General features: G+C 32.9%; 2 protein-coding genes and 1 long non-coding RNA gene across 3 annotated transcripts; 1 reads left to right on the top strand and 2 right to left on the bottom strand.

Moving 5' to 3' along the window:
• Nucleotides 1–4,857: 4,857 nt before the first annotated feature.
• LOC143068038 (calmodulin-like) lies at nt 4,858–9,017 on the bottom strand. The gene is made up of 5 exons (XM_076241777.1): nt 8,861–9,017; nt 8,175–8,205; nt 7,755–7,907; nt 6,449–6,691; nt 4,858–5,203 (listed from the first exon to the last, which is right to left on the bottom strand). The coding sequence occupies exons 1-5, from the start codon at nt 8,861–8,863 to the stop codon at nt 5,175–5,177; spliced, it is 459 nt and encodes a 152-aa protein (XP_076097892.1). The 5' UTR covers nt 8,864–9,017; the 3' UTR covers nt 4,858–5,174.
• Nucleotides 9,018–17,488: 8,471 nt separating this feature from the next.
• On the bottom strand, nt 17,489–18,801 carry LOC143068043 (uncharacterized). The gene is made up of 2 exons (XR_012976095.1): nt 18,241–18,801; nt 17,489–17,692 (listed from the first exon to the last, which is right to left on the bottom strand). It is a non-coding gene; the product is annotated as an uncharacterized LOC143068043 (long non-coding RNA).
• LOC143068039 (neo-calmodulin-like) lies at nt 18,271–23,683 on the top strand. Its single transcript, XM_076241779.1, has 5 exons — nt 18,271–18,317; nt 20,596–20,626; nt 21,649–21,792; nt 22,374–22,619; nt 23,432–23,683. Exons 1-5 carry the CDS (start codon nt 18,315–18,317, stop codon nt 23,461–23,463), a joined length of 456 nt encoding a protein of 151 aa, XP_076097894.1. The 5' UTR covers nt 18,271–18,314; the 3' UTR covers nt 23,464–23,683.
• Nucleotides 23,684–27,924: the final 4,241 nt, after the last annotated feature.

The following is a 27,924-nucleotide window of genomic DNA, read 5'->3' as shown; positions in this document are numbered from 1 at the left end:
CATGTAATTGTCTTTCTATACCTATGTGTATCATACAGTGGTTTGTTGAGAATAACATTTGATATTTAGTAAACATTGGTTTTGTTTATTAAATTGATATGGAGAAAGAGAAAAAAATCACACAAAGAAAAACAAAAATCGAACTTGTTACAGATTTTTTTATTTTCTTTTTTCATAAACTGTAGAACACAAAATAATTAATTTAGCCGTCAAAATGAAAAATACAAAGAACATCGAATGGGTTATCTTATTTTTTCTCTCCATATTACATACAATTTACTATTTTCACTGTGCATAATCTAAATTTACATTAAACAATCTTAAAATTTTAAACGCAACATTGTACAAACAACACAATTCATAAACATCAATAAATATAATCCAATTAATTTTGTTGATTGGATAATTCACGGCTCAGTAGTTGTGTAATCAGTGACACGTGCCCTCATAATTTAAAAAAATTAACATATCTATCTAAGTTCGATTTCAAATTCTACCAAAATTTAATTCTTAGATAAGCAGCATGTAACGCGTATATACATCCATCCTGTGTGCAAATGCGATGACTATAAAGGGTCCTGAGTGCACTTTGTATGTCCTGAGTGCACTCAGGAGGTCCTGAGCGGTGTTTAGACGTACCCGTCAGGTAGACGTCCAAACCAAAAGCAACCAGGTGACATTCAACATCCTGTCAGTGTGTATACATGTATTACCAGAGTTTAAATTTTGTGATATAAAAAAGTTTTCATAAATGTACAAATAAATATCTTCTCCTTCCCGTGTCAAATCAGAAGAAGTATGTTTCATAATAAACTTTAGGAAAATATGAATATTATAAAAATTTCTTTAAAAAAATATTTTTTGCTTTTTGCTTAAAAGGCATTCTAATATTTTTATATTTCTATAATTATTTCAAAGAAATAATCTGATTCAAATTTTAATTTAAATGAATTTCGATCATTGAATATCATTTTATAGTTATTTATTTTTTAATTCAATATTTAAAGCTGAATCCAGGCAATGAATCGATATAAAGTTTAAATTGTGTAAAAAATATAGTTATTGTATACATTCCAACAGAGACGTATAATACGATTGGTTTGGTTTTAACAATTTTGTATGTATCCGATATTATCTATGATATCGACAGAGTTATCGGACCTGAATAGGACTGACATAGTTGGGTATGTGACAATTTTTCATCCTAGCCCCCCGATAAAAATCAAATGGTAGCTCCCTAAATAGTACAATTTTTAAAATTTTGATAAATATACGGCAAAAAATTACGTTATTTTTTCAATTCATGACAATTTGATAAATATGACTTATTTTTTTAGTAAAAAAGACATATTTTTTTAGGATACTTATAAAACACAGAAATGACAAATTATTTAACAAAAAACAATTTTATATTGGCCCTGGTATCATCCCGAGACTCCCATATCGGCCTGAGGGATGATACCAGGGCCAATATGGAAAAGACATGTTATATCTTTTTATCACATATTATAATTTCTGCAGAAAAGAGAAAAAAAGGTCAATTATAACAATTTAATGAAAGATAAAAGGTAAAATCTTAAACATTTTATCACAAACGTGTCGTTAAGGACGCAGTGACGTCACGTCATTTAGAATCGGGGCACAATATCAATATGCTCTGTTTTGCCCCGGGCAATTTTGAGGTTATTGCATATGTAAAACCAGACGTATTCGTAACAAATATGTGATAATTACAAATTATTTAACAAAAAACAATTTGTGTTTATCTTTTAAAACAAAAAAGTTATGGATTTCTTTCGAAAGGGAAAATGCGGTCAGAAATCCGAATTTTTAGCAAATATACAAAACTTCGACCTCATTTAACTCAAAAAGTAGCGCATGAAGGTATATTTTTTATTACATATTTGATTTAATCAGGCAAAAATTAGCCTATATAGAAATTTTCATCAAACTGTAAATACGGGATCAAAACTGTATCGTATGCCCTTAAGCATCTCCTGCTCCACTATAGGTTTTATACTCCTAATTTGATACGTTAATCATCTATATCAAGTTATATAATGTATACAATCTTTACATCCTGTAAAACTATAGCAGATTGGAAAGCATTTTTTGTTTTAACCTAAGACATCACTTGTTTCTTGAAACAAAACAATTGACCAAAGTAAATTCTCTAGCAATGAACTTGACAGTAGGAAAAATAAGGGAAAAATACACGATTGTCAGCACTGTGTCGATGCCCTGCTGGTTACCTTGTCACTGAGGGTATTATTAACCCACCAGATTGGTTGCTTCGCTTCTTACATAATTTATAACATACGCTCAGATTTAGAAACTATAAAAGAAAGGTTCACTTAGATGAATCCTACCGGTGATGTCAAAAAGAAGTGGATTCTTCAAAAAAATATAAGTTTGTACAAACGTATGCAGTCGACAAAATAAGGGTAGGGGTAGTGTAGGCGCCTTCAAACATGTTTAATACCGCCTCATTTTGACCCTGTCTCAAATCTAGAGCATGTAGTTCAGTGGTTGTCGTTTGTTCATGTCTTCAATATTTTTTGTTCGTAAATTATTTTATTATAAATAAGTTGCCCAAGGATACTATTGCAAGCCCTTATTTGCTGACCTGTATTTATATGCCGCAGAACTTTTAGCATTTATATAAACAAAAGTTCAAACGCTGTAATGTCTCGCCTTCTTCACTAATCATTGATATTATGTTGATGGTCCTAAATATGAAGCTTTACTACAACTATCACATAAACTTAACATGAATTAATCCAAGACAATGAGGTCTAGGTCATATCAACCAAACAAGAAATACATGTAAACCTTACAATCATTCAATATACTAAATATAGTTGACCTATTGCTTATAGTTTCTAAGAAACAGACTTAAGGGGGCTCCTGGGTATAAATCATTTTTTTTTTCTAATATAGGATTTCGTTATATTTTTTTTATAAAGGAACTTTATCCTATACTTAATAGAAAAATGAAATAAAACAAATGGAGTCACCGTTCATTTAACTCGCAATCATCCTCCGGAAGAAGCATACATTTTTGTTAATGTCCTTTTTTTCTGTTGAACTAATAGGCGAAATTGAGGTTATATCGAAATAAAAAAATAACCTAATTACGGAAATCGCTTTAATTTTACAATTATTCAGTTTATGTATAGCTTATTTGAAAATAATAATAAAAAATATAGGTCACCGATGAGTTGAAAAAGATATTAAAAATTTGATGCCAAAAAATGGCATTTTTGCACAAAAGGGAGATAATTTGGAGCTTTTTCAATGATATTAACATTTTAAAAGTCTTCTGGGGCCGAACTGAATCGATTTTTTTGGTTGATTTTTGTACCAAATCATAAAGTAATAACTAATAGTGTAATAAATAAGATTTATAATAAAAAAATAAAGGTTTAATTTTTTCCTGAACTTTTTGTACCCACCAGCCTCCTTATTATAATAACATTGACCAATGAACAATGAGAATGAGATCAAGGTTAGATGAACCATGATACCAGGCAGACATGTACAGCTAACAATTCTTCCATACAACAAATATAGTTGACCAATTGCTTATAGTTTAAGAAAAACAGACCAAAACACAAAAACTTAACACTAAGTAATGAACCTTGAAAATGATGTCAAAGTCAAATAAAACCTGCGAGACTGAAATGTACATCATAAAATATTTCCATACACCAAATACATTTGACCTATTGCATATAGTATTAAAAAAAAGACCAAAACTCAAAAACTTAATTTTGACCACTGAACCATGAAAATGAGGTCAAGGTTAGATGACACATGCCAGCAAAACATGTACACCTTACATTCATTCCATACACCAATTTTTATATACCTATTACATCCAGTATAAGAAAAACAGACCAAAACACAAAAACTTAACTATAACCACTGAACCATGAAAATCAGGTCAAGGCTAGATGAAACCCGCAAGTTGGACATGTACACCTTAAAGTCCTTACATACACCGTATATATTAGACCTATTGCTTAAAGTATCCTAGATATTGAATTAACAACCACCAAAACTAAACCGTGTTCACTGATCCATGAAATGACCACCAAAACTTTACCGTGTTCACTGATCCATGAAGGGAGGTGGGGGTCGATTGAAAACTGTTTGACGGTCATGAGGACCTTGCAAGGTACGCACATACCAAATATAGTTATCCTATTACTCATAACAAGAGATAAATTAGCATTACAAAAAATTCTTAACTCTTTTTCATGTAGCCACTGAACTATGAATATGAGGTCAAGGACAATAGACATGTGACAGACAGAAACTTCGTAACATGGTGCATCTATGTATACAGTATGAAACAAACAGGTCTTCCATCTTCTAAAATACAAAGCTTTTTAAAAAGTTAGCTTACACCGCAGCCGCTGGATCACTATTCCTATGTCGAGCTTTCTGCGACAAAAGACGCAGGCTCGACAAAAACTAATTCTTATGAAAATCATTGCCGCCAATAGCAATTAATGGTGATTGCAAAACCCCTTACCACCGATTCACATTTAAGTTTCTCGTCTGGAAAACATGGTGGTATAAGTGACATATAATTTCCGTTGTAGCTCTTTAAAAATCCGATAATCGTCTTTTTGTCAGCATCTACATGTACATCTAATGTACATGAATACTGGGTTAATCATGTATGGATATTCTTATACAGCTGACTGATTTGGTATTGATCGGACGAATAAAAAAACTGCTAGATACAATAATTGATCTGACTGGCAACATCATCATCTCTAATTTGTTTCAGCAGTACGTTCCATACATATTTTTTTTTAATTCGGGGGCTTTAAATGGTATTCTAAGAGCGCTATAGTGATGCTCTTATTAAAATCTTACAGCACATTCTATTTATGTATAATAGATAACATATTGGCGAAATAGGTCTTACTAATAACCTTGCATTCAACAAGCATACAATTCTTCTCATTTTGACCAATGACACCGACCTTAAGATAAACTATGACAGTTGGTGTCCCTTTAATGCCTGTAACATATAACTTGCATTTTGACAAAAAAAAAGAAGAGCGAATTCTACTGATAATAGAAACACCCATCTGAATGCATAGTTCAAAAAGTTGAAATTGTATTGCACAACTCTATTGTTTTCTTATATCTTTTCTTCATTTTGAGGCCATCATATGAACGAATTCTGAAAAGAAAAGAACGATAAAGGTAACTTGAGTAGACTTCCTAAAACATATGATTCATTAAAAAGCAGTGTAAAATTACGTGTGTTAAATTGACTATAATATATAATTATTATATGATTTTTGTGCAAAACACAATAATGTTTAAATGTCGTTGATCGAAAATTTCAATTTTGTTGGGGATTTTGTTTATGCTGGAATTGGGGTTGGGACCACATCACATCATATCCATTATATTGATTATCAGATATATTGCTGCCAAACTTTTCACCTTTATTTATATTAACTTTTCCTTCTTTTACAGAGCTTCTTAAGTGCCAAAAATGAAATTTTACATATTTGTACGCGCGCGACTTTAAATTTTGTGCGCATAACTTTAAGTCATGAGCGCACAAGTTTTAAACTTGTGCGCACAAACTTTTAATCTGGTCTTTGAACGATTGCAGATAACATACGATGTTTGTGCTACAGTGAACGATCATACATTGCATTTGTCTTATAAAGATCATGCTGTTGTTGACAAATAAAACAAAATTCATTGAACTCAAACTGAAAAATCAGTTCTCATTTAGATTGTAGTTACTTCAAAGTTGCTTTGAAATAAAGAAGAGAAAAGGCACCAAGTCTACACATTCATACCACCATTCATGCAAAGAGATTGTCCACTACATGGTTTTTCAAAAAAAAAACCTAATTGATGTTAACCGCATACCTACGATGAGTTGTTTTATAGCAGTATATTTACACACTTAAACAATGACGTATTTTGTTTTTGTAATTCCAGAAAAGGCATATGTACCATATCTGGCAACGGACTATTTGTACAGTGTTATCATGCTTCGTGTGATACTTTTTTCTTTATTTTTCGATATCCTCTTATCTTAACTGATAATTTTCCCGAAACTGTTGAAAATAAAGTTAATTGCTGGACTATTTTTCAAATAGGGCGAAAGATACTAGAGGGACATTCATACTCATATGTTAAAATGAACACACAACGTCATGGCAAAATAATAAAGAAAAAGACCAATTATAGACAAACAGAAATACCAAAAACACGACTTGGAAGACTAAAGACTGGGCCACACAAACTATCATGTTATTTTCTTCGTCACTTGATACGCGTTTAGAATTAGTGATAATTCAACAATACTAGAAAAAATTGGTAAAATATGTCGCGATTTAACTATATAGTAATTAATTATGTGTGGATCTTGAATGTAATACATATTGACGTCTCTACATACCTTCATAATGAACCTGACCATCACCGTCTTTATCAGCAGCTCTGATCATTTCGTCGATTTCAATCTCACTTAATTCTTCTCCCAAATTTGACATTGCTTTTCGGAGTTCATCTGCATCTATAATGTCATCTCCATTTTTGTCAAATGCTTTGAAAGCTTCCCGAAGTTCTTCATGGGAATCTGTTTCCTTCACTGTCCTTGCCACAAGAGATAAGAAATCAGGAAAGTCTATAAGTTCTTCTCCTGTTTAAACAAAGGAAAGTGAAGATGATCGATATGGAAAAAACACACATTTTATATACTAGTACAATGAAAAACCAAATGCAAAATCATTACTGTAAGACGGAGAAACAATTTCCATCTGAATACCTGTAGGTTATTTATGTTGATGAATACCATGGCGTTCTCTTCTTACTTGTTTCCCCGCGTGTTTATTTCATATAGTTAACATTTCGTTGCGAAAGAAAATATATCTCATATATTCATGTTTGAGTTGTTAAATCATTGTGTCTTTTTTTAGTTCAAAGCAAGTCTTGGTGTTTTTGTTTTGTTTTTGATTTATCTATAATTAAGATTCAGTTGAGATATACTTTATGGGTTTTGACTACAAGTGTATACTGATGATAACATTGCTATATGAAGTCTCTTTGGAGGTAACCTCTTCTTACTTTAAAGTGACAAAATAATTTTACTTTATCAGGGAGTTGAGTACTTTGTCAATGAGCCCACTTTCCGTAAATATATTCGAAATAATTTTGTTTATGTTTGTTATTCTTATACTTTAGTGTTTTCTATGATATGGCAATCCCAACATTTATCGAGATTAAAAGGGGGTGGATAGACCTAAACACAAATCGTAAGTTACACCGTCAACTATATTGTTATGCTTAGACCACGTGAGGGAATTCGTTAGAAGTTGTCTTTATGTATTTGACCATCTTCTTTTTTAATTTGTTTTGTGCCAAATTAATTTCAAGATCTACCAGTCACCTAGAAAGAGACACACAACACACATTAACGTTTGTCCACAGATCACACTAGCTCATACTAGACTTAACATGCAAAGAGTTAAATGTATTTTTTTTTAAACAATTAACATAATTATCTTTGTTCATTAAATGTTCTAGCAAACTTCACATCAGTACATGTATATAATGGTTTTGTTTTAACTAAAATGTTTTAAGACATCCGCTGAACAATCCAGTTTTTAAACTGATTTTCCCCCCTTAAACGTTGTTTTGCTTTTTGCACCATCAACTACTAGCAAGCTCACATAAAACACAAACATATAAAGACAGCAGTATACCATTGCTATCAGGATCAGCATAAGCATGTGTCATTTCTTTCAATTCCTGGTTTGTAGGATTCTGTCCTAAAGCCATCATAACTGTTCCGAGATCTTGAATACTGATAGATCCATCCCCGTCAGTGTCAAAGACGCGGAAAGCTTCATAATATTCTATGAAATGTACAATTCTAACTTGTATTAATTTTCAAAAATTAAAGCATTTTGATATGTGTTTTTTTTTCTCTCAGTTTAAATTACAATACTACATTTCAGATATTAAAACATAAAGAGATATAAAAGGTTTTAATATCAAGTGTTTGGCTAATACTCATTCTATTTCAAGAACCCGTTACCGAATGATTTTACTTCATCGAGGATTTAAAATGTATTTCTCAAACATTTGCAAAACAAAGAAAAATGAAATGCAATGGTTTATACCTGCTATTTGTTCTTCTGTAAGTTGGTCAGCCTAAAACATACATTTGTTTATGAAAATACGCAACTTTGTTAGACAGCGAAAATGGAAAAAAAACGATGCTTTTACATAGAAAAATTATACAGACTCAACTATCTTTAAAACAAACAATCAAACAGTATATGAGTTACGGTTGTAAACGAAACAACTGTCCACCAAAGTCCACATGCAAGTTATCAGCTTTAGATCACCAAACAGCCTCAGCTCTTACTATATGTATTTTGGAGTTTAGTATGACGTCCATTATCACTTAACTAGTATATACACTTTTGTTTAAGGGCCATCTTAAGGACGCCTCCAGGAGCGGAGTTTCTCGCTTCATTGAAGACCTATTGGTGGCCTTCGGGTGTTGTCTGCTCTTTGATCGGATTGTTGTCTTTTTGACACATTCCCAATTTCAATTTTCAATTTAAAAAAAAAGCACAAATTGAATTTCATTGTGATAATAATATCACTCGCCCTACTTACTTGAACACTTTTTTTTTTACATTTTTTGTGATGTCCCGAACAGCAACTCGTCTTTTGTTTTCCTTTTGTATTGTCTCTGTTAAATATCGCGATTGACAATGCCAGATATTGATGCAAAAAGACCCTTAAAACACCTACAAGGGAATATTATAACCAAATAAGTATATAAATTGTGACTTACCATCTTCTATATTATTTGTAAAAGTAGTATATAAGATGAAACTGTCTACCGATTTAATTTAATATTGTTCCCCATTCATATTCATTGACAAGAGTATACATCTACTTAAAAGACCATTCTAATCTTATCGGTAAACTCGTCCTATTTCACTTGTAAAGATTTTGCTTGTATTTGTGCTAAAACCCATATACACAGAGATCACACTCTATTGAGCACTTATTGAAGTTTTATTTTCTCAAATGCACAGTTGTTAAAAGATTTAATAACATATTTACATATAAATGACGAATATAGCATTGAACAATCAAACGAAAAGACCGAGATTGTTTTGTCGAAATTCTATAAGAAATGTTTGAACATTGAATGTACACAACAGAAAATTTAATAACATTTGGATCTCGAGTGCTGTTTTTTTAAATGGAAATCAAAAATTGTTTTTCTTGAGGTGGTTGATTAAAATCATACATCTTTTTATCTGTTGTTGTCAGATTCAAGCTTAGCAATGAAATGTGTAGATTTAAACACATATTTTGAGGATAAAGCAATGGGGGCGAACTGTATAAACGTTCCTACGTAATATTCAAGATCATATAAAATAAACCACCATCCATTTTAAACGTACATGTCTATGTGATAGGTTTTTATCCGAATCGGATGTGAACTTTTACTATTTTTCGTATGTGTGTCAGTGTTGGGATATACATATTAGTAATAACTCTTCAGAAATTGTATATGATTTATCAATATTACATGTGCGAATCCAGTTTTTAAAAATAAAAAAAATCTAAAGATCATACTGTTCATTCTGACATTGATTGAACAAAATAATGCCAGTGTCAAATTATTAGTCAATATAAATTGCACTAAGATCTATGATGATGATAATCTCTGTTTACATGAATTGTCATATCTATAGATTAACTTTTTACAAAACTTTTCAGAGATTATTTTTCGAAATAAAAATGATTTCTTCCGTAGGAATAGATTACCTTACCGTATTTGGAAAAATCTTTCAAAATTTCCAGTCCTCAGAGCTCCTCAACTTCGTACTTTATTTGGCTTTTAACTTTATTGATTATAGTGTCACCGACGATCCTTTTGTCGAAGAACCGCGCGTCTGGCGCAAATACAAAATTTTAATCCTGGTATCTATGTTGATTTATTTTTTAAATAATGTATAAGAGTTGTCTCGCTTGGCCGTAGTCGCTTTAATAATCGACCGACCCTCGATAGGAAAACTGACTATCCTAGTCAATTAAGATTGGAGTCGAATGCACCCACACGAGCGGGGTTCGAACTCACAACATCAGTGTTGACTGGCTAGTGATTACAGTAGTAACCACTTAGACCACTGAGCCCCCTAGTAGAACAAGAAAACGTCAACTTCAAGGTAAGTGATAAATATAAAAGTCAGTTGAACGTACTTATTTACGTTATTACAACCACAGCCACAGGCGCTTGGGTGTATGATATATTTTTTTTTTATTAAAATATTCAATTTTCTATATATATAATACGTATCTTATTTTATCACTTCTATGCATAAAAAGTAAAATCACAAAATACTGAACTCAGAGGAAAATCCAATTGAATAATTTTGACGTTTGTGGTTCAACGTATTTTCTAAATCATAATAGAAATATATCATAATGAAATATAATAGAACAATATCATATTGTCGGGATATTTTAAAGTACAGAGTCACGTTATAAGAACCTAAAAAAAAAAAAAAAACCACAAAAAATCGCGTATACAAAACACACCTGCAAAAAATGAAAGATAATACAAACACATAGACGGGATGTTTTAGTATCGAACCACGGATATCACATAAACCAATCCAACAGTAAAAGTTATATTAATAATAGAACAAAGACAAATGAAAGAACAATATAACACGTTGTTAAGATGATAAACAACATCAGTACGCACAATCTATAATACATCAAGACCATCATGTATCATTTGTATCATAATCTTTCAGTCAGTTTAATTGAAGTCTGGAGCTGGCATGTCAGTTAACTGCTAGTAGTCTGTTGTTATTTATGTATTATTGTCATTTTGTTTATTTTCTTTGGTTACATCTTCTGACATCAGACTCGGACTTCTCTTGAACTGAATTTTAATGTGCGTATTGTTATGCGTTTACTTTTCTACATTGGTTAGTTAGAGGTATAGGGGGAGGGTTGAGATCTCACAAACATGTTTAACCCCGCCGCATTTTTGCGCCTGTCCCAAGTCAGGAGCCTCTTGCCTTTGTTAGTCTTGTATTATTTTAATTTTAGTTTCTTGTGTACAATTTGGAAATTAGTATGGCGTTCATTATCACTGGACTAGTATATATTTGTTTAGGGGCCAGCTGAAGGACGCCTCCGGGTGCGGGAATTTCTTGCTACATTGAAGACCTGTTGGTGACCCTCTGCTGTTGTTTTTTATTTGGTCGGGTTGTTGTCTGTTTGACACATTCCCCATTTCCATTCTCAATTTTATTGATATGGAATATTTACCAACAAGGTCTTGGTACCTTCCGATGATTTCTTTTTTTAGAAAAAGGACGAGACGTTCTTGACATACCACTGGTTCATCAACTTTCTTCTCAGACACTGATGACGTTTTGCAAAGTCTTAAGTAGGAGCTGCAAGCTCTTGAATGTCTTTCCTAGTTTCGCGTGATTTAAAAGACTTAGAGAAAATACCCAATTTTACCATCCATACTAAAATTTGTTTCTGAGTATGGATGGTAAAATTAGGTATTTTTTCTTAGTCGTTTAAATCACTCGAAACAAACAAAAGATCTGTATCATATACCCAAGCGCCTGTGCTTACAACATGACTTGTATAACTTATTCATCAGTATGTTTTGCTTTAAACTGATAAGGTAACGATAAGTTGGCTTCCAGCTCACGAATAACAAAGCAGGCAATAACGGTATCTTTAGAAACCTTGGTTGGATGCGAAATGAAAAAAAAGTAAGTAAAAAAGCATAGTTTGTGTATTGTTGAGTACTGTTCTCTTGTATAATTGACCATTAGGCCACACCAATTTAATTTCTTGTTCTACGGATTTTTGAACTCCAAAAATTGGGGCGAGCGAGCGATTTGAACATGTTAATAAAAAAATATTTCATTTGCAAATTTTTGAGGCGAAGCTTGAAAAGCAAAGGCGAGGGATTATATTTTTTTTTGTTAACATAAAATAGTAGGTTTTGACAATATTAAAACTTGACTTAAACTAGTACAATGTACTTTGACATTTCTTAAATTTATGAAGTATTTTTTCCCCTTTCAACATGTTCAACAAGAAATAATTGAATAATTAAATCTGGTCTATGTATGTGTGACTGACAATGAGACACTTCTTCATCCAAGTCAATTTCACCAAAAAACTAACGACTAGGATTTGTCTTAAGCCCCAGTCCCACTAGACCACGATCGCTCCACGCTCACCGCAATTTAAAATAAATTTAGATCGTGGTGAGGTCGCGATATGAGCGGCATGAAAATGTTAATTTTCGTTGCTTTCACGATGCTACTACGTCCTAATTACGCTTCTACAACGATCCCGCTACGATTAAATCACGTTCTCACCGCGCTTATTCTGCAACCTCACTACGCCTATAAAGATCTTTCTACGCTCTTCAAGTTCTCACTACGACCATACTACGAGTTATCCGATTGCAACACGATCTTTAATACTGTGATTATAGGACGTTCTTACCACGATTATACTACGCTCATACCGCGATCTTACTACGTTCTCAGCAATACCGTCAACATCGTGTTTCATATCAATATAGTTCCATTCCTTCTATTTCTGATTAAAACGGAGATTTCTCGGAAACAATAGTCATGCCACCAAAATCTACTAGAACACGTGGGCGTGGTGGTAGGGGTTGATGTAGAGGCAGAGGGAGCAAAGTATGAACGCCATACTAAACTCCAAATAGTTCACAAAAAACTAAAATTAAAAATAGTACAAGACTAACAAAGGTCAGAGGCTCCTGACTTGGAACAGGCGCAAAAATAGTGGTGGTAAACATGTTTGTGAGATCTCAACCCTCCCCTATACCTCTAGCCAATGAAGAACAGTAAACGCATAACAATACGCACATTAAAATTCAGTTCAAGAGAAGTCCGAGTCTGATGTCAGAAGATGTGACTAAAGAAAATAAACAAAATGACAATAATACATAAATAACAACACTACTAGCAGTTAACTGACATGCCGGCTCCAGAATTCAATTAAACTGATACTATACACATAAGTAGTATAATACTTGTCATCAAAAGAGATGTCGGAACGACCAATCAAACATAAATTACAACCTATTGCTGGTCCATAAAGCTCAAATGACGATATTTTAGTGAACGATAGCAGAGATGACACAGATGTGTCAATATATGTGGGAAGATGTGGTATGAGTGTCAATGAGACAACTCTCCATCAACGTAAAAATCTATAAAAGTAAACCATTATAGACCAAGGTACGGCCTTCAATACGGAGTCTTGGCTCACACCGAACAGCATGCTATAAAGGGCCCAAAAAAATTCTAATGTTAAACCATTTAAACGGGAAAAACCAACGGTTTAATCTGTGTAAAAACGAGAAGCATGGTTGAGCCGTTAGAGCAAATGGATAAATACATTCAGACAAACAAAATCTAGGGAGTTTTTTTTATATATTTTATGTGAAAGTGGCAATAAAAGTTATGGTCGTAGTGTGAACGTAGTAAGGTCGTGAGAAGAGCATGATGAGGACGACAAGGGCGTACTAGAATCGTACTAGTGGCGTGAACAGCGTGGTCAAGTCGTAGTGGAAGCGTAGTTGGGTTGCGGTGAGAACGTGATGGTCGTAGTAAGGTCGTGATAACGTCGCTGTGAGATCGTAGCTCAATCTCTCCGAATAGAATCACACTTTCGCTACGCTCTCGCTACGATTGTACAGCGACCTTTGCGATCTTACTATGATCTTAGTGCGCTCTCACTACGCTTCTACTACGACCTAATTTCGCCACGACCGCACCACGATTGTTTTGAACATGTTCAAAGTTGGCCACGCTCTTCACGATCTTGAAGACCTCACCACGACCGTGGTACGACCTTACTGCGACCTACACGATCTTACTGCGATCATCAAAATTTGTATTTTTTACACAGATCGTAGTGCGATCGTGGCCTAGTGGGACTGGGGTATTAAGTCATGAACAAATCAGTATACTTACGATAAATCTTAGTCGTAAGTTTTTTTGTGAAAACGACTCCAGGTTCAGAACAACCCCTTAATGTTATAAATATCCCTTTTATGAGGGGTCAATATAAGTTATAATATATTTTTTTGTAAAAAAACCCACTTTTTAGTACACAAGGGCTCATATTTTCCCAAAGAACTATAATATCTATCTGGTATTAAATGGTCAAATTTTCCTGGACTTTAACCATGTTAACACATTTACTTTAACAGTTTAATATTAAGTTCAAAATAAATGGACCTCTTTTAGAAAAGTTGTTTAAAATATGATGTATTTCTCCTCTTTTTGAGTAAAAAAATCTAAGTTTTCAAAGGTTTTGTATAGTAGCACAATACAAATCCTTGGTTTTTCTATTTTCTTTTCTACAACAGTAAAATGACCTCTTGTCTGAGGGAGGGTTGTTCCCAACCTGATAATAACAAACATAGCATAGGTTAAAATACGGCCTTTTGGGCAGCAACCATTTGATTTTCTGGAGGGGGCTATGGTTTTTTTTTTCTGGACAAATTTTTTTTTTCGCCTGCGAAAAATAATCTTTTTTTTTCGCAACAAGTCGAAAACAATTTTTTTCTTTCAATTTTAGCATTACATATAGTGGCAGCTGAGGGTGAAACAAACAATTTTTTTTCTCAGAATCAAAAACAAATTATTTTTTTCTCCAAAAACTGGAAACAAACTTTTTTTTCCAAAAAAAAACATAGCCCCCCCCCCCCCCCCCCAGAAAATCAAATGGTTGCTGCCTTACACAGTTCTTAATCTAGACCAAACAGCAAGCTATAAGGGACCCCAAAATTATTAGTGTACACAATTTGAACAGGAAAAACCAACGATCTATTTAGGGAGCTACCATTTGATTTTTATGGGGGGGCTAGGATGAAAAATTTTGTCCGGCATTTTTTTTTAGCTGTAATCTCTGTCCTGCCTTTTTATTTTTCACTCTGTTCGGTCCTGCCTCTTTTTTTTTTTAGTTTATCCTGACTTTTTTTTACCTAAATTGTCGTCCTGACTTTTTTTTTTGCAAGTGTCTCATCCTGCCTTTTTTTTTACTCAAAACTCCTGTCCTGCCTATTTTTTTCAAATTTCATCCTAGCCCCCCCATAAAAATCAAATGGTAGCTACCTTATATATCCAAACGGGAAAATATCAATGAACCCCATCAACAAACCGGATAACTGCTGAACGACAGGTCCCTGAATCAACCAGGACAGGTGCACAAACCTGCCGCTAGTATGGATAGTTTTGTATCGCCAGCATACAATATAATTGCAGTTGAAGGCAACTCTTTCAGAAGTTCTTTACATACTTTATAATATAACAACGAACATTTTTTGATAGGGAATATTAGTTAGGGGGAAAGAAACCAATGTTTTGTTCTGTACAGGTATTTCCGCTGTTACATATTTAAATCGGAGCACTCTCACTTAGGATTAATTGGTTTAAAAAAAAAAAACGGTTCGGGAAATGGACATGATTACATTTCCGGATGCGGGAAGCGGGAATATAAAAAATTAAAAAAATCTGTTTTGAAAAAAATAGGTGCGGCGGGTCCGTCGAACAAGGAATTAAATTGCATGGCGTGGCCTTATAAATCTTTTTCGTTAATTATGTGAAGCACTAGGATTTCTGTCACCTTGACGTATATACATATTTTTCTTCCAGAAACTACACCTATATAATCAGCAGCATAAACACCTAATTTGAATTAAAATGATATGCGGACAGATTGAACAGATTAAGAATTGGAACCACCACATACATTTGTATGTACATTTCTATCTCGCGATCTAAATGAACTAAAACAACAGTAGTTTACCGATGTTCAAATCTTGTAAATAGTCGAGAAAGAGACAAATCAAGGTCAACAACAGAATCTAAGGACATCGCATTACCTCTAAAAGTAGCGAAACTAGGTGCGTCGACATGATAAACGTTAATCTCCAGTTATGCATGCAAAACTCGACATGCGAATTCACAATCAGTCAAAATACCACAATCTGTAATAGTCTTTGTGGGGAGGCTTGAGATCTCATAAACATGTTTAACCCCGCCTCATTTTTGCGCCTGTCCCAAGTCAGGAGCCTCTGGCCTTTTTTAGTCTTGTATTATTTTTAATTTTAGTTTCTTGTGTACAATTTGGAGTTTAGTATGACGTTCATTATCACTGAACTAGTAAATATATTTGTTTAGGGGGCCAGCTGAAGGAATTTCTAGCTGCATTGAAGACCTGTTGGTAATCTTCTGCTGTTGTTTGTTCTATGGTCGGGTTGTTGTCTCTTTGACGCATTCCCCATTTCCGTCCTCAATTTTATTGTTTCATATTACCGACTTTAAACTACGGTTCTATATTTTATCGACAGGTTACTTCCCTGTGGTAAGAAATCCTGGTACTCGGTCAACTACGAGCAACCAAAAGAAGTAAAATAACATATATAAACGGTGCAATTTCGGGGGAAAGATTACTGCTTTCTGATGATTTAGTCATGTATAATTAAACAGTAAACTTTCCCTTAGATAGTATCGATTAAAATCTTGAATTTACTTATTTACGTTTATCTTGCTTGACCGAGTACCAAGATGTCCAACCAAAGAGAAGGTAACCTGTCGGAAAAGTATATATTCCGTAGTCAAACATTGTCTATATGATGCAATCGATAAAAAATGCTTACTGTCAATTCTAATGATATCGACGATCTTAATACACATTTAAAACATGTCGGCAGTGAGTTGAGTCACTCGTTAAAGAGGGGGATTCCTTCTCCCAGCTCAATCTGCCTCTGGTTTTGTTTAGGATCACATTCCTGTTAAAGAAGTCCACACGGTGTGTAAAAAGACAAATAACCTTATTCAATGCATTTTGCTTAGGCAATCTCATTAAAAAAATGTAGTATTGTCTATGATGTTTGTATAAGTGGGACGAAATATACCAGATGGACAGTCACACTGATAGATCGAAAATATACTGACAATGCCATGGCTAAAAAAAAAGAAAGACAAACAGACAAATAAAAGTACACACGACACAATATAGAAAACTAATTTAAAAGACTAAGCAACATGAACCCCACCAAAAAATGTTATTACGAACCCTGTAAATAGTTTAAATCGGTAGGTACATTTGTGAAAAGGGAACGGGATTGTATAATTTACGACATAAGGAACATATCCGATATCATCTGTGAAACAGATATTCCATAACGGTCAAACAACTCGTGATGGTGTCCGTAAAATTTACAAAGGGATGATTTCAACTTCACCATTTGGAACTCTTGTATATCGTACAACAGTATGGTATCATTAGAAGAGTGGTGACGTTTCTCTGTTTTATGAAGAAAAATAAAAATAAATCATGATGAAATATTTTAGCAACAAAAAACAATCAATTTATTTGCAAAATAGTTTAATCGCCATGGCAGATGCTTCAAAACATTTAATACATATCCGACCCAACTACCCTGATCGTTACTAGACAATTCTTAATAGTACTGAATTGGTTTACAGAACGGAAGACATAGACTTTCAAACAGGTCTCTTTTATAGTCTGGTTCACTTTCCTGGTTTTCATGGATTTAGGAAAATTTGGTATTCTGTAAAATAAAAGAAATATTATATACCAAAACTACTTGGGTCTTTCTTATCTTTTGATGAAATCATGCATATTCAACTTAACATTTCATTGTCGTAATAAACAGTTGCACATGGTCTTTCATCTTTACGACATTATCAAACAAAAATGCCATTGTATACATATGTTTAAGAACTAAATTAATGGTGTTCACTTATTCACCGTTAACCAATAAATATTTAAGGGAACAAGTTTGATTAGACTAAGCCCACCACTTTAGAATTTATCGTTTTTATCTTTAAATGTGCGGATTTCTATTTGAATGAATGGGCTGTAGAATTATTTCTAAATGTAGATACAGTAATGTAATTGTCACAATTTGACATATGATATATGCAGTTTGAAACTACTACCAATTAGTTGTTTAAAGAGTAGCAATCTAAAATCTTTTACATTGCTTATCCCATATATTGATACGAGAAACTTATATAATCATAAATCACAACTAATAAAATCATTAACCATTTCAAATAAATAGACACATAAAATGTGAAATTACCCCGTACATACCCCAGCTAAATATTTTACCACCATTTTCAGGTCAAATATCAGTTTTACTGAGAAGTCCTACAATATCAACTAAAATGGTAAGTAACTTTTATTTCTATCACACGCAAAACGATGACATTCTAAACATACACACATAAACATATATGTTGTTATATATACACTATATTTTTCATGTATTATTATATTTAAGACTTATTAAGGAAAATAAAACAAGACACGCCTTTTTCATTTATACATGTCTATAAAACTATGTGTAGTAAACTATAGAAAGATGTCCAATTGTGTAAAATATAGCGTACTTACTATTTCTAGGCCAAGCAAATGATCTATAAATTTGTATCCGTCCGGTTTTAATATGTTAAATGACCATGTTTACAAATCCAGTCTTAAAAAACAGACGGAAGAAGTACTTTATTGTTTAATTATAAAAAAACCTGAATGAAAAAACGAAGATTGAAAACAATACCCATATCGCTTTAATACGTTCGACTCAAAAGACTTGAATGATGTTACATGCAAGGTCTTCAAACAATGAAAATGTACTATCACAAACATACTCAATTTCTGTTTTATCAAATTGAAAATATTCTTATACTATCCTATCTCGAAAAAATCTACAATTCCATATTAAAGGCAGTAAAAAGGGCAGTGTCAAAATGTTATTCGTGGATTGTAGGGTTTGAAGCGTATATGATTAGTTTAATTTATTATGTGTGTAAAATAAGAAAAACACAGTTAGCATCTAGCAGAATCTTCCATCTTCACATTAAGATATATTTGTCAAACAAAATATTTATCTACTAAACGTTTTTGTTGTTATTGTCTATCGTATGCCTTTGAAAACAATCAACTTATTTATTTTGTTTATATTTATCCTGTACTCAGTATGAAACCAATAAACGTACATTTTACTCGAAAACAAACAGGAAAAAAGCTCAACGAGCCCAGATTTTCTTCCTGTTACTATACGGATCTGTTCATTTTCTTACAAAGTATATGCATTGTATGGTAATTATTTCAATGAGCCAAAATGAACTTGGTTTTTTAATCGATTGTATGTCTATATACGAATGCATTTGAAGACTAATAAACATATATTTATGAAAAAGGCAATGCGTCCAGTTTTCGTATTGTTATCTTCCATTCTTTAGTACCACTTACCGTTTACGTATACGTAATTGATGTGAAATCGTTGAGTATATTCAAATAATGGGGTATGTTCTTTTTACAAATGGACAAATTGTCTGAAATAAAAAAAAACTTCTTTAAAAGCTTATATGACCGGTATTTAGTTTTGTCTTCACTGTATATGTTTTCCATGTATATTTGTCTGCGTATCACCATTTAAATATAGTGTTGTAACTTTAGTTTTTAACTCAGGGAAATGGATGTATATGACTTTTGATTCCTAATTATACTTTTGAATTACTAAGATATAAGAAGATGTGGTATGAGCGACATGAAACAACTCTCCATCCAAGTCATAATTCGTAAAAGAAACCTTTATAGGTCAATGTACGGTCTTCAAAACGGAGCCTTAGCTCAAATCGAACAGCAAGCTATAAAGGACCCCCAAAATGACTAGTGCAAAACCATTCAAACAGGAAAACCAACGGTCTAATTTATATAAAAAAAACTAGCAACGAGAAACACTTATGAACCACATCATCAAACGACAACTTCTGAACATCTGATTCCAGACTTAGGACAGTTATAAACAAATGTAGCGGGTTTAAAGTTTTAATAGGTACCAACCTTCACCCTTATCTGAAACAATAGTGTAACATCACATCATAGAAAGACACACTATAAAATATCAACTTGTTTACTTCGTAATTATTTACATTCGACTGTAATTATGCATGACATTAATGAAATATGTTTATACGTAACATATTTATGATACATGTCTCTTTTAAGATTATTACATGATGGATGATGCAATAATCAAGGCAAATTCCTACCTTATTAACTAACCATGTATCACACTTTATTGAATTGGTGTGATTCAAACTGTTAAAATCTCAAAATATATTTTTTTCACTGATGAACTAAATTGGCCTACTGGATAATGAACTATAATCAGTCAAGCATATGAAGGTGTACCGTGTTTAATAACATATTTAACTACAATTGTAAGTGTAAAGTAATATTTATTATCTTCTCGTTCGTATGGCGTCGCAGTGTGACTTTAAATGAACAAATATGCACTTTTATGAAATAAAGGCGTGTGACGGTTAAACGCCTACATATAAAGAGTCACTAAATAAACACCTGCTAAATTATCTGTTTATTATTTACATATAGGATTACCTGTATACTTTTGATACGATTTCAATGTTCTTATATTTGTAGAGTAACACATTTTCAGACGACCATATTGAAGGTAAATTGTTATTCTAGTGTATTGAGTACTGTGATTCTTATGGCTTCCAAGATCACGTTCAAAAGTAAACAAAAACAGCACATTTAAAAAAAAACAGGCAATTGGCTTCCAAGAACCCGTTCAAAATTAAATAATTGCATCACATTTAAAAAATTAGGCAATATGCTTCCAAGAACCCGTTAAAAAAAACACATTAAAAAAAAAAAGGCAATATGCTTCCAAGAACCCGTTCGAAATTTTTAAAACAAAATAGGTAATTATAAATACATTGATTTCAAAGATCTTCAAATGAGGCCAAAGAAAAGTAAAATATGTTCAAAGCAACAAAATTTTGTGCTCTTAATTTGGATTTTAGTTTGCTTTTTCAAACTTTTTTACATATCCTTTAAACAGAAAAAAAATGGACCAATCAGTCTGCATTCGATGCCTACCTATTACTCGCATCTATGACTAGATCTACTGAAAACAAGCTATATATGATACATCTTATCTTATGTTTATAAGCGATCTTTCAGTTATAAGTTCTAGGCGATAAAGGATTTTTCTCAATTTACTGCTTTTGCTGAATGTCACATGTCCAATGTTTACCACTGTACCATTTGTAACGGTGGGTTGCTGCCAATCTAAATACAATTAGCTGTAAGTTATCTTTAAGACGCTCTCCACCTATATATAGCTAGGGAGCGCAGTGTGTCACATCCTGGTATCTACACTGAGTTTATTCACTCCATTGGATTTTAATCAAATTGGGTTGCTGTCTCTTTGACTGAAAATCCGATATCTCCTTTTATTCAAAAGTGATTGTCAATTCATCTTGCGTAAATGCCTTGTTTCAATCAATATGTGACACTATAATAAACAATTTTATTCTTATTCTTATTCATCTTAATAAAAAAAAATATTAAAATAAATGCGATAACAAATTAAGAATAATCTTACATGTTGTATAATCAAAAACCTGATAATAATCATGCATTTTTCATACATACATTTTGTACATCAATAATTATTCTGTCTTTTAGAGTTGAAGGACGCCTTTAATTTATTTGACAAAAATGGTGATGGTCGGATAACAACAAATGAGCTAGGAACTGTTATGAAATCTCTAGGACAACACCCGACAGAGGTGGAACTAAGGAATATGATACATGAAATTGATGTTGATGGTTTGTTGTTTAGTAACATTGTGTCATTGCCGATTTGTTTTCTTTTCAGTCAGTTTTACAACATTAAAACATTACAAATTGTGAATTTTATACTCGTTTTATAGCACCGACATACCAAAACTATCGTTTTTTAGTCTCTGTTATATAGTTTATTCATTGACAGACATACCACATAATTTAACTTACATTTGTATTTTTTATTTATATTATAATACGTGTGTAACATTTAGATCCATATTAAAAAGGGTACACACTGGTTATATGACAAAACAAGTATACTGGACTCTTCCAATATATAGTTTGTCGATTTGTAACATATTGTATAACAAGTATAAACCAGCACGATATCAAATTAAAATGTAGTTAAACTAATAAAAAAACATATATAATTTATTTCAACGAAGGCCATTACCGATAGCGAACATGTCCATTATTACTACTTACAATAAATTTAAGCGAAGAGTAAATGTCTATGTGACCTCAAATCAAGGACACATTTACACATTAACAAATAAGACGACATCTAGAGTCAATCATACTAAGGCTAGAAAACTTTTAATTGCTCTCTGTTTTACAAATAGGTAATGGAACAATAGAATTCCCGGAATTTGTAGCCATGATGGCAAAGAAGCAACAAGATGGCGGCGACCAAGAAGAAGATTTGCGGGAAGCGTTTAAAGTATTTGATAAAGATGGAAATGGACAAATTAGTCAGTCCGAATTAAAACAAGTAATGCTTAGTCTTGGTGAGAATTTAACAGAAGACGAGATTGAAGAAATGGTTTTAGAAGCAGACATTGATGGAGATGGTCAGGTTAACTATGAAGGTATGGTTGATCATGAAACAAATTGTCGAATACATATGATAAATGTATACCTGGCGGTATGAAATAAACCTAACATAACAAAGAAAAACATAATGAAAATGTTTTTCACAAACGTAAACAAGTTTGAAACAAAATGCAAGTAGTTTTTGTATCGTGTATTAACTAATGATAGCATATTAAACGAAACATGCTTGTATATTTATTACAATATTTTCCATTTCTTATGTTCTGTTTTCTGTATCGTGTAAATAAAAGATGAGAGAGTTTCAACAGATTTGTCCTCTATTGTAATATATTCATATATACATTTGTTATAAACTTCGTCGAGTTTCAATTGATATGACAGTTGTTATATTTGCATGTTTATAAGCCGTTTAGAAAGCATAACAAGTAGTACTGATATTGTTTTTAGCATCAGTTACCAAAAGACTACTGATCTATTGTTACCGAGTCATTTGTGTACAATTTATTTATGACCATTAGAAATACTTTGAATTGGCTCAGTTCTTTATAGAAAAATGATAAGGAGATGTAGAATGGTTGCCACATGATAGCTACCCAGCTAAGTCCGAATGATGTTTACATAAGCAGCTAAGTGAACCATAGATCATGGCGCGGTCTTCAACAACGAGAAAAAAAACCTACTTGAGACAGACGCTTTAAAACTTCGACAGTGATGCAACCGCATACCATAAGTATAGACTAATCATTTTAGAAAGTTCTTATCACAATATATTGGTTTGAAGCGCTAACAACAAGTAACAGAATAAATAAAAACACTAAATTTGTTCTTTGTTCTTTGTATATTTCAGAATTTGTTGCTATAATGGCACAAAAGAGGTAAATTTATGTACAGATGTACAGCTACAATAAGTAAATGGACTTCAATACGGAAAATGAAGTTCTATGACAGTTTTGTAATATTTGTGGGAAATCTACCATGCAAAAACAATTTGCGCTTGGAATTCATTAGTACTTATTATACTAAAACAATCTAAATGAAAATGTAATTTATAAACTCGAATTTGTTTTTTGTACAAAATAAACATAATTGTATAGGTGTATGATAATGTGGGATTTGCATACTGAATTATATAAATATGTGAGATTATACAAACCATTCTATTTTTATCCCGATATACAGATGCACAAGAACCATTTTCAGCATAACACAAATCTATAATACTAAGTGTTTATGTAGACAGTCTATTTCGACACATTCATACCCCCATTTTCCCTCTACATGTAATTAGTGTGATGTTGGACCGTTAAGATATCAACTACAACGAAGTTAATGATTGGCTTTGAATTTTATTTGTTGCTTTCGGTTGCTTTTTTTTTAATTTAAGGTGGTACCTAACGCTACAGGGAGATAACTTTGTAAAATCAGCTAAACGTTTTAATGACGTTGTGCTGTTAAGGAAATACAAAGTAAATTTAATTAAAATTAAACGGACCAAATTAATTTTAGTCAAGGTGTTAGGTACCACCTTAAATGGATGAATGTAGTTAATTATCTATAATCATGCTCTAAAATCGTGCGGTAATTGGACAGTTTTATATGACACATTTCGAATTGGCAAAGAAGGGTTGTTGCACAAATATTCAAGAGTTTGACATGAAATGTTTATCCTATTGCAATTGTAATTACCATGGTCCAGCATGATATATTTCCCAAGATAATGTCTTAAGTAGTGTTGCAGTAATCCTATAAATGTACGCTATCCAAGACTAACATTTAACGAGAACTTAAAAGATTTCAACAGATGAGAGGCTTCCATACTCTTGTATTAGATACAGAAGGAAAAAGCACTGCCACCATCTGTTACAGATACCATGAACATGGATAAAAAAAAAGAACGCATAAAAAGTGTCTATAAATCTTCTACACAGCCAGAGATCTAAAGATAAAGCTAACTGAACACTAAAATTACTCTGGTGATCTTAATTAGGGTATCTAATTCCTGTTCCAGGAATTGAGTCAGATACCTCCAATATCTGTTGAATCTGTTGCTGTATTGTAATGTTTAGCAATAAATATATGTTCAGCCGATATGTTGGGTCAAATGTGACAATACATTGACGCAAATACACAGTGCTTCACTACACATGACCATATTCATGTTTAATGATTTAACAGATTATTGAACATCTCGACAGAGAGTCGGAAGATTCCAAAGGTAGATCTAAACTCGTACGTTGAATACAAACTGACAACGCCATGGAAAAAACAAGGTGAATCACCAACATGACAAACAACCGTCTACAAAACACAATATAGAAAACAAAAGACTGAGCAACACAAACCCCACAAAACAATGGAGCTGATGTCAGCTGCCCAAGAAAGACTAGCAAAGTCTGCTCCACATACAACAATCGTCGTGTTGCTTCTGAAAGTACAACTTTGATGAGGTCATATTCGAGAAAAAGAGAAAGTGATTGTGGTTACGAAAATTTCAAATCAAATCACGTCATCTGTGAAATAGATTTTCTAAACGGTCAAACAACTCGTGATGACATAAAAATTTGCGAAGGGATAACATGAAGTATGTCCTATTTTTTTCAATTTCAAGGAACACCGATGGCGCTTTTTATCTCCTTCGTTCAGAATGTTAATTATTTATATTGACATGTTCTGGTCACACAAGTATGTGAGATGATATATGCTAGTAGTAAACTGAACAGTTCAGAAATCGTTTAAATTTTAATAGTTGCTATACAAATCACGCAGTGGCAGACCCAGAGGGATTAAGGGGGCAGGGGTCCGGATGTAAGAACACCCTTTTGAAAATGCTTGATCCGCCCCTGTTATACTTTATGTATATTATTCCCCGAGTAACCTTTTCATCAAGCTTTTCTTTTCTTTTACTATATAACGAATTCAGAAATAAGATGTGATATGATTGCCAATGAGACAACCTTCTACCAGAGTCTAAAGAACGAAGCGGAAGGGGGTAATTTAACTTTATGACACCAGACAACTTTTAATAATGAGCATCACACATACTATTTATAAAGCTATGCATGGTTCTGAAACAATTCAAAAGAAAAAAAAAACAACTGCTTTAGTTTTGCTAATAACAACAACACCAACCAATAACAACCACAGAATTACACGCTCTTATCTGAGATAGGCACAGAATAGAATGTGACAAGTTTGAAAACACAAAACCTCCCTAAATTTTCCTTGTATGAGTTGTTTCCATATTTTCACGACGGGGTCTATTGGAACCAGCTACACGATATGGAGTACGGAATACTTAGCTGATGAGAACCTTGGGGGCTTAAAATTCTCCAGCAGTGGTAAAAGAGACGTGAAAGATACCAAAGGGATATTCAATTCCCAAGTCGAAAACAAACTGATAACGCCGTAGTAAAAACGAATAACAACGAAAAGACAAACAACAGTATACAAAAGACAAGAAAGAAAACTAAATACTGAGTAACACAAACCCAACAAAAACAGAGTTGACCACAGCTGCACTAGAAGGATAAACATATTGTTATCCAGGCGTGGCACCCGTCGTGTTGCTCATGCAAGTATGTCGAACTCTGCTATACGTCTTAATCTGCTATAAGTCTTACTCAGTATGTCACATTCGAATAAGGGAGGACAAGGTTGTGGTTACAACAATTGGAACACATTTTTCGTCATATGTGTACCAGATATTTAATAACGGTTAACCGACTTGTGATGGCGTCCGTAAAATTTCCGAAGTGATGGTTGATACTACACCCCTTGCAACTCTTGTTTCAATAGCTTCCTTGTAAGCATCAACCCTCTATCCAGAAAATCAAAATTTGAAATGCAAGCTCTAGAATTTTGTATAAGCTGGGAGATATATACTCCATATGAAGGTGTTGGGATGTTACTACATAGAAATGGGTAGGTTCACAGTTGGGAAGCTTAAATCATCTCCTGTGTCGTAAAGTATTGTTCTTAATTACAACCGACTCTCATTGTCAATTTCTAGATGTAAGTCATCATTCAAAATATAACTTAATATTTGTTAAATACCTCAAATGACTACAATGATATCTTCAAACTTTTCATCTGTAGTCACGTAGATAAGGTTTTATTACGATTGTGTGTACCACAAAAACGACATAGAAAACGAAGGACTGAGCTACACGAATCCTATCAAAAAGTAAAATAACAAAACAACCAAAACGAATATTTGAAAATCAAATGGCAAAATCAAAAGCTCAAACACATCAAACGAATGGATAACAGCCGTCATATTCCTGACTTGCTACAGGCATTTTGTTATGTAGACAATGGTGGATTTAACCTCGTTTTGTAGCTAGCTAAACATCTCATATTTATGAAAACACTCACAACTTCATTATATTGACAACAACATGTGAACAAAATAAACAGACATAATAGGTGAAAATGTCAAAAATAGGGTAACAGCAGTCAAGAAAACTATCAAGTGACATTTGTTGTTATGAACGGATATGCCTCTAAAACTCATATTTAACAAGAATCACGTTCACGCTTCATGCAAATGTGTCCACTACTTGCTTCATTTATAAAATCAAAAACAAATTAGGATTCAACTATATAGCGAAAGCCCTGTGATTGTGACACAGTGATGCCTGTTGTGCCCATATTTTGACTATTTACCTATTATGTCTGTTCTGTTCACTCATCATTGTTAATATAATGGAATTTGGTGCGACTGTTATACAAGTGAGAGGTTTAGCGCAATAAAACCTGGTTCAATTCACCATTGTCTCCATTTGAAAATGTCTGTACCAAGTCAGGAATATGACAGTTGTTGTCCGTTCGTTGTGTATTATCATTTGATTTTGCCATTTAATTAGGAACTTTCTGTTGTGAATTTTCCTCGGAGTTCAGTATTAGTAGTTCCTAATTAACTATCGTATATTACAATTCAGAAGATTTTGTTTGATAATATTTTAGTATTTGTCTTTGGTAACATTATATAGGGTGAAACATTTCAGGGAAGAAGGTTAATGGTTTTTGTAGCAATGTTCTATTAAGACATCATAATACACACCTACAATGTAAGAAAATGGCAAATTAACATACATGCAAAATTTTAAATACATAATAATATTATCATAGATTTGTCATAAATTTGATTGGATTCGGGCAGTATTTGACTACGTAAAAAATGGTAGGAAACACGATTGATATCAAAGACGCTCTTTCGCATTTGAAAAATCGTTTTAATGAGTATAAAGAGTATTTACAGTTTCACGATTTCAGACTTTAATATTTTGTAGGAAAGTTTTAGCTCAGCTAGTCATAGACTTATATGTCGAATCGATTGGA

This window comes from Mytilus galloprovincialis, chromosome 3 (assembly GCF_965363235.1).
Source record: "Mytilus galloprovincialis chromosome 3, xbMytGall1.hap1.1, whole genome shotgun sequence".
Lineage (NCBI taxonomy): Eukaryota > Metazoa > Mollusca > Bivalvia > Mytilida > Mytilidae > Mytilus > Mytilus galloprovincialis.
Note: the sequence above shows the minus strand (reverse complement) of the source record. Positions and strands in the feature narration are given on the sequence as shown.

Excerpts from the sequence above, each read along its gene's own strand:
- LOC143068038 (XM_076241777.1), bottom strand. Across the intron at positions 7,908-8,174 it reads TACAGAAGAACAAATAGCAG|AATATTATGAAGCTTTCCGC; the intron begins GTATAAACCATT and ends TACATTTCATAG. Across the intron at positions 6,692-7,754 it reads TGCTGATCCTGATAGCAATG|GAGAAGAACTTATAGACTTT; the intron begins GTATACTGCTGT and ends TTGTTTAAACAG.
- LOC143068039 (XM_076241779.1), top strand. Across the intron at positions 21,793-22,373 it reads ACATGAAATTGATGTTGATG|GTAATGGAACAATAGAATTC; the intron begins GTTTGTTGTTTA and ends TTTTACAAATAG. Across the intron at positions 22,620-23,431 it reads TGGTCAGGTTAACTATGAAG|AATTTGTTGCTATAATGGCA; the intron begins GTATGGTTGATC and ends TGTATATTTCAG.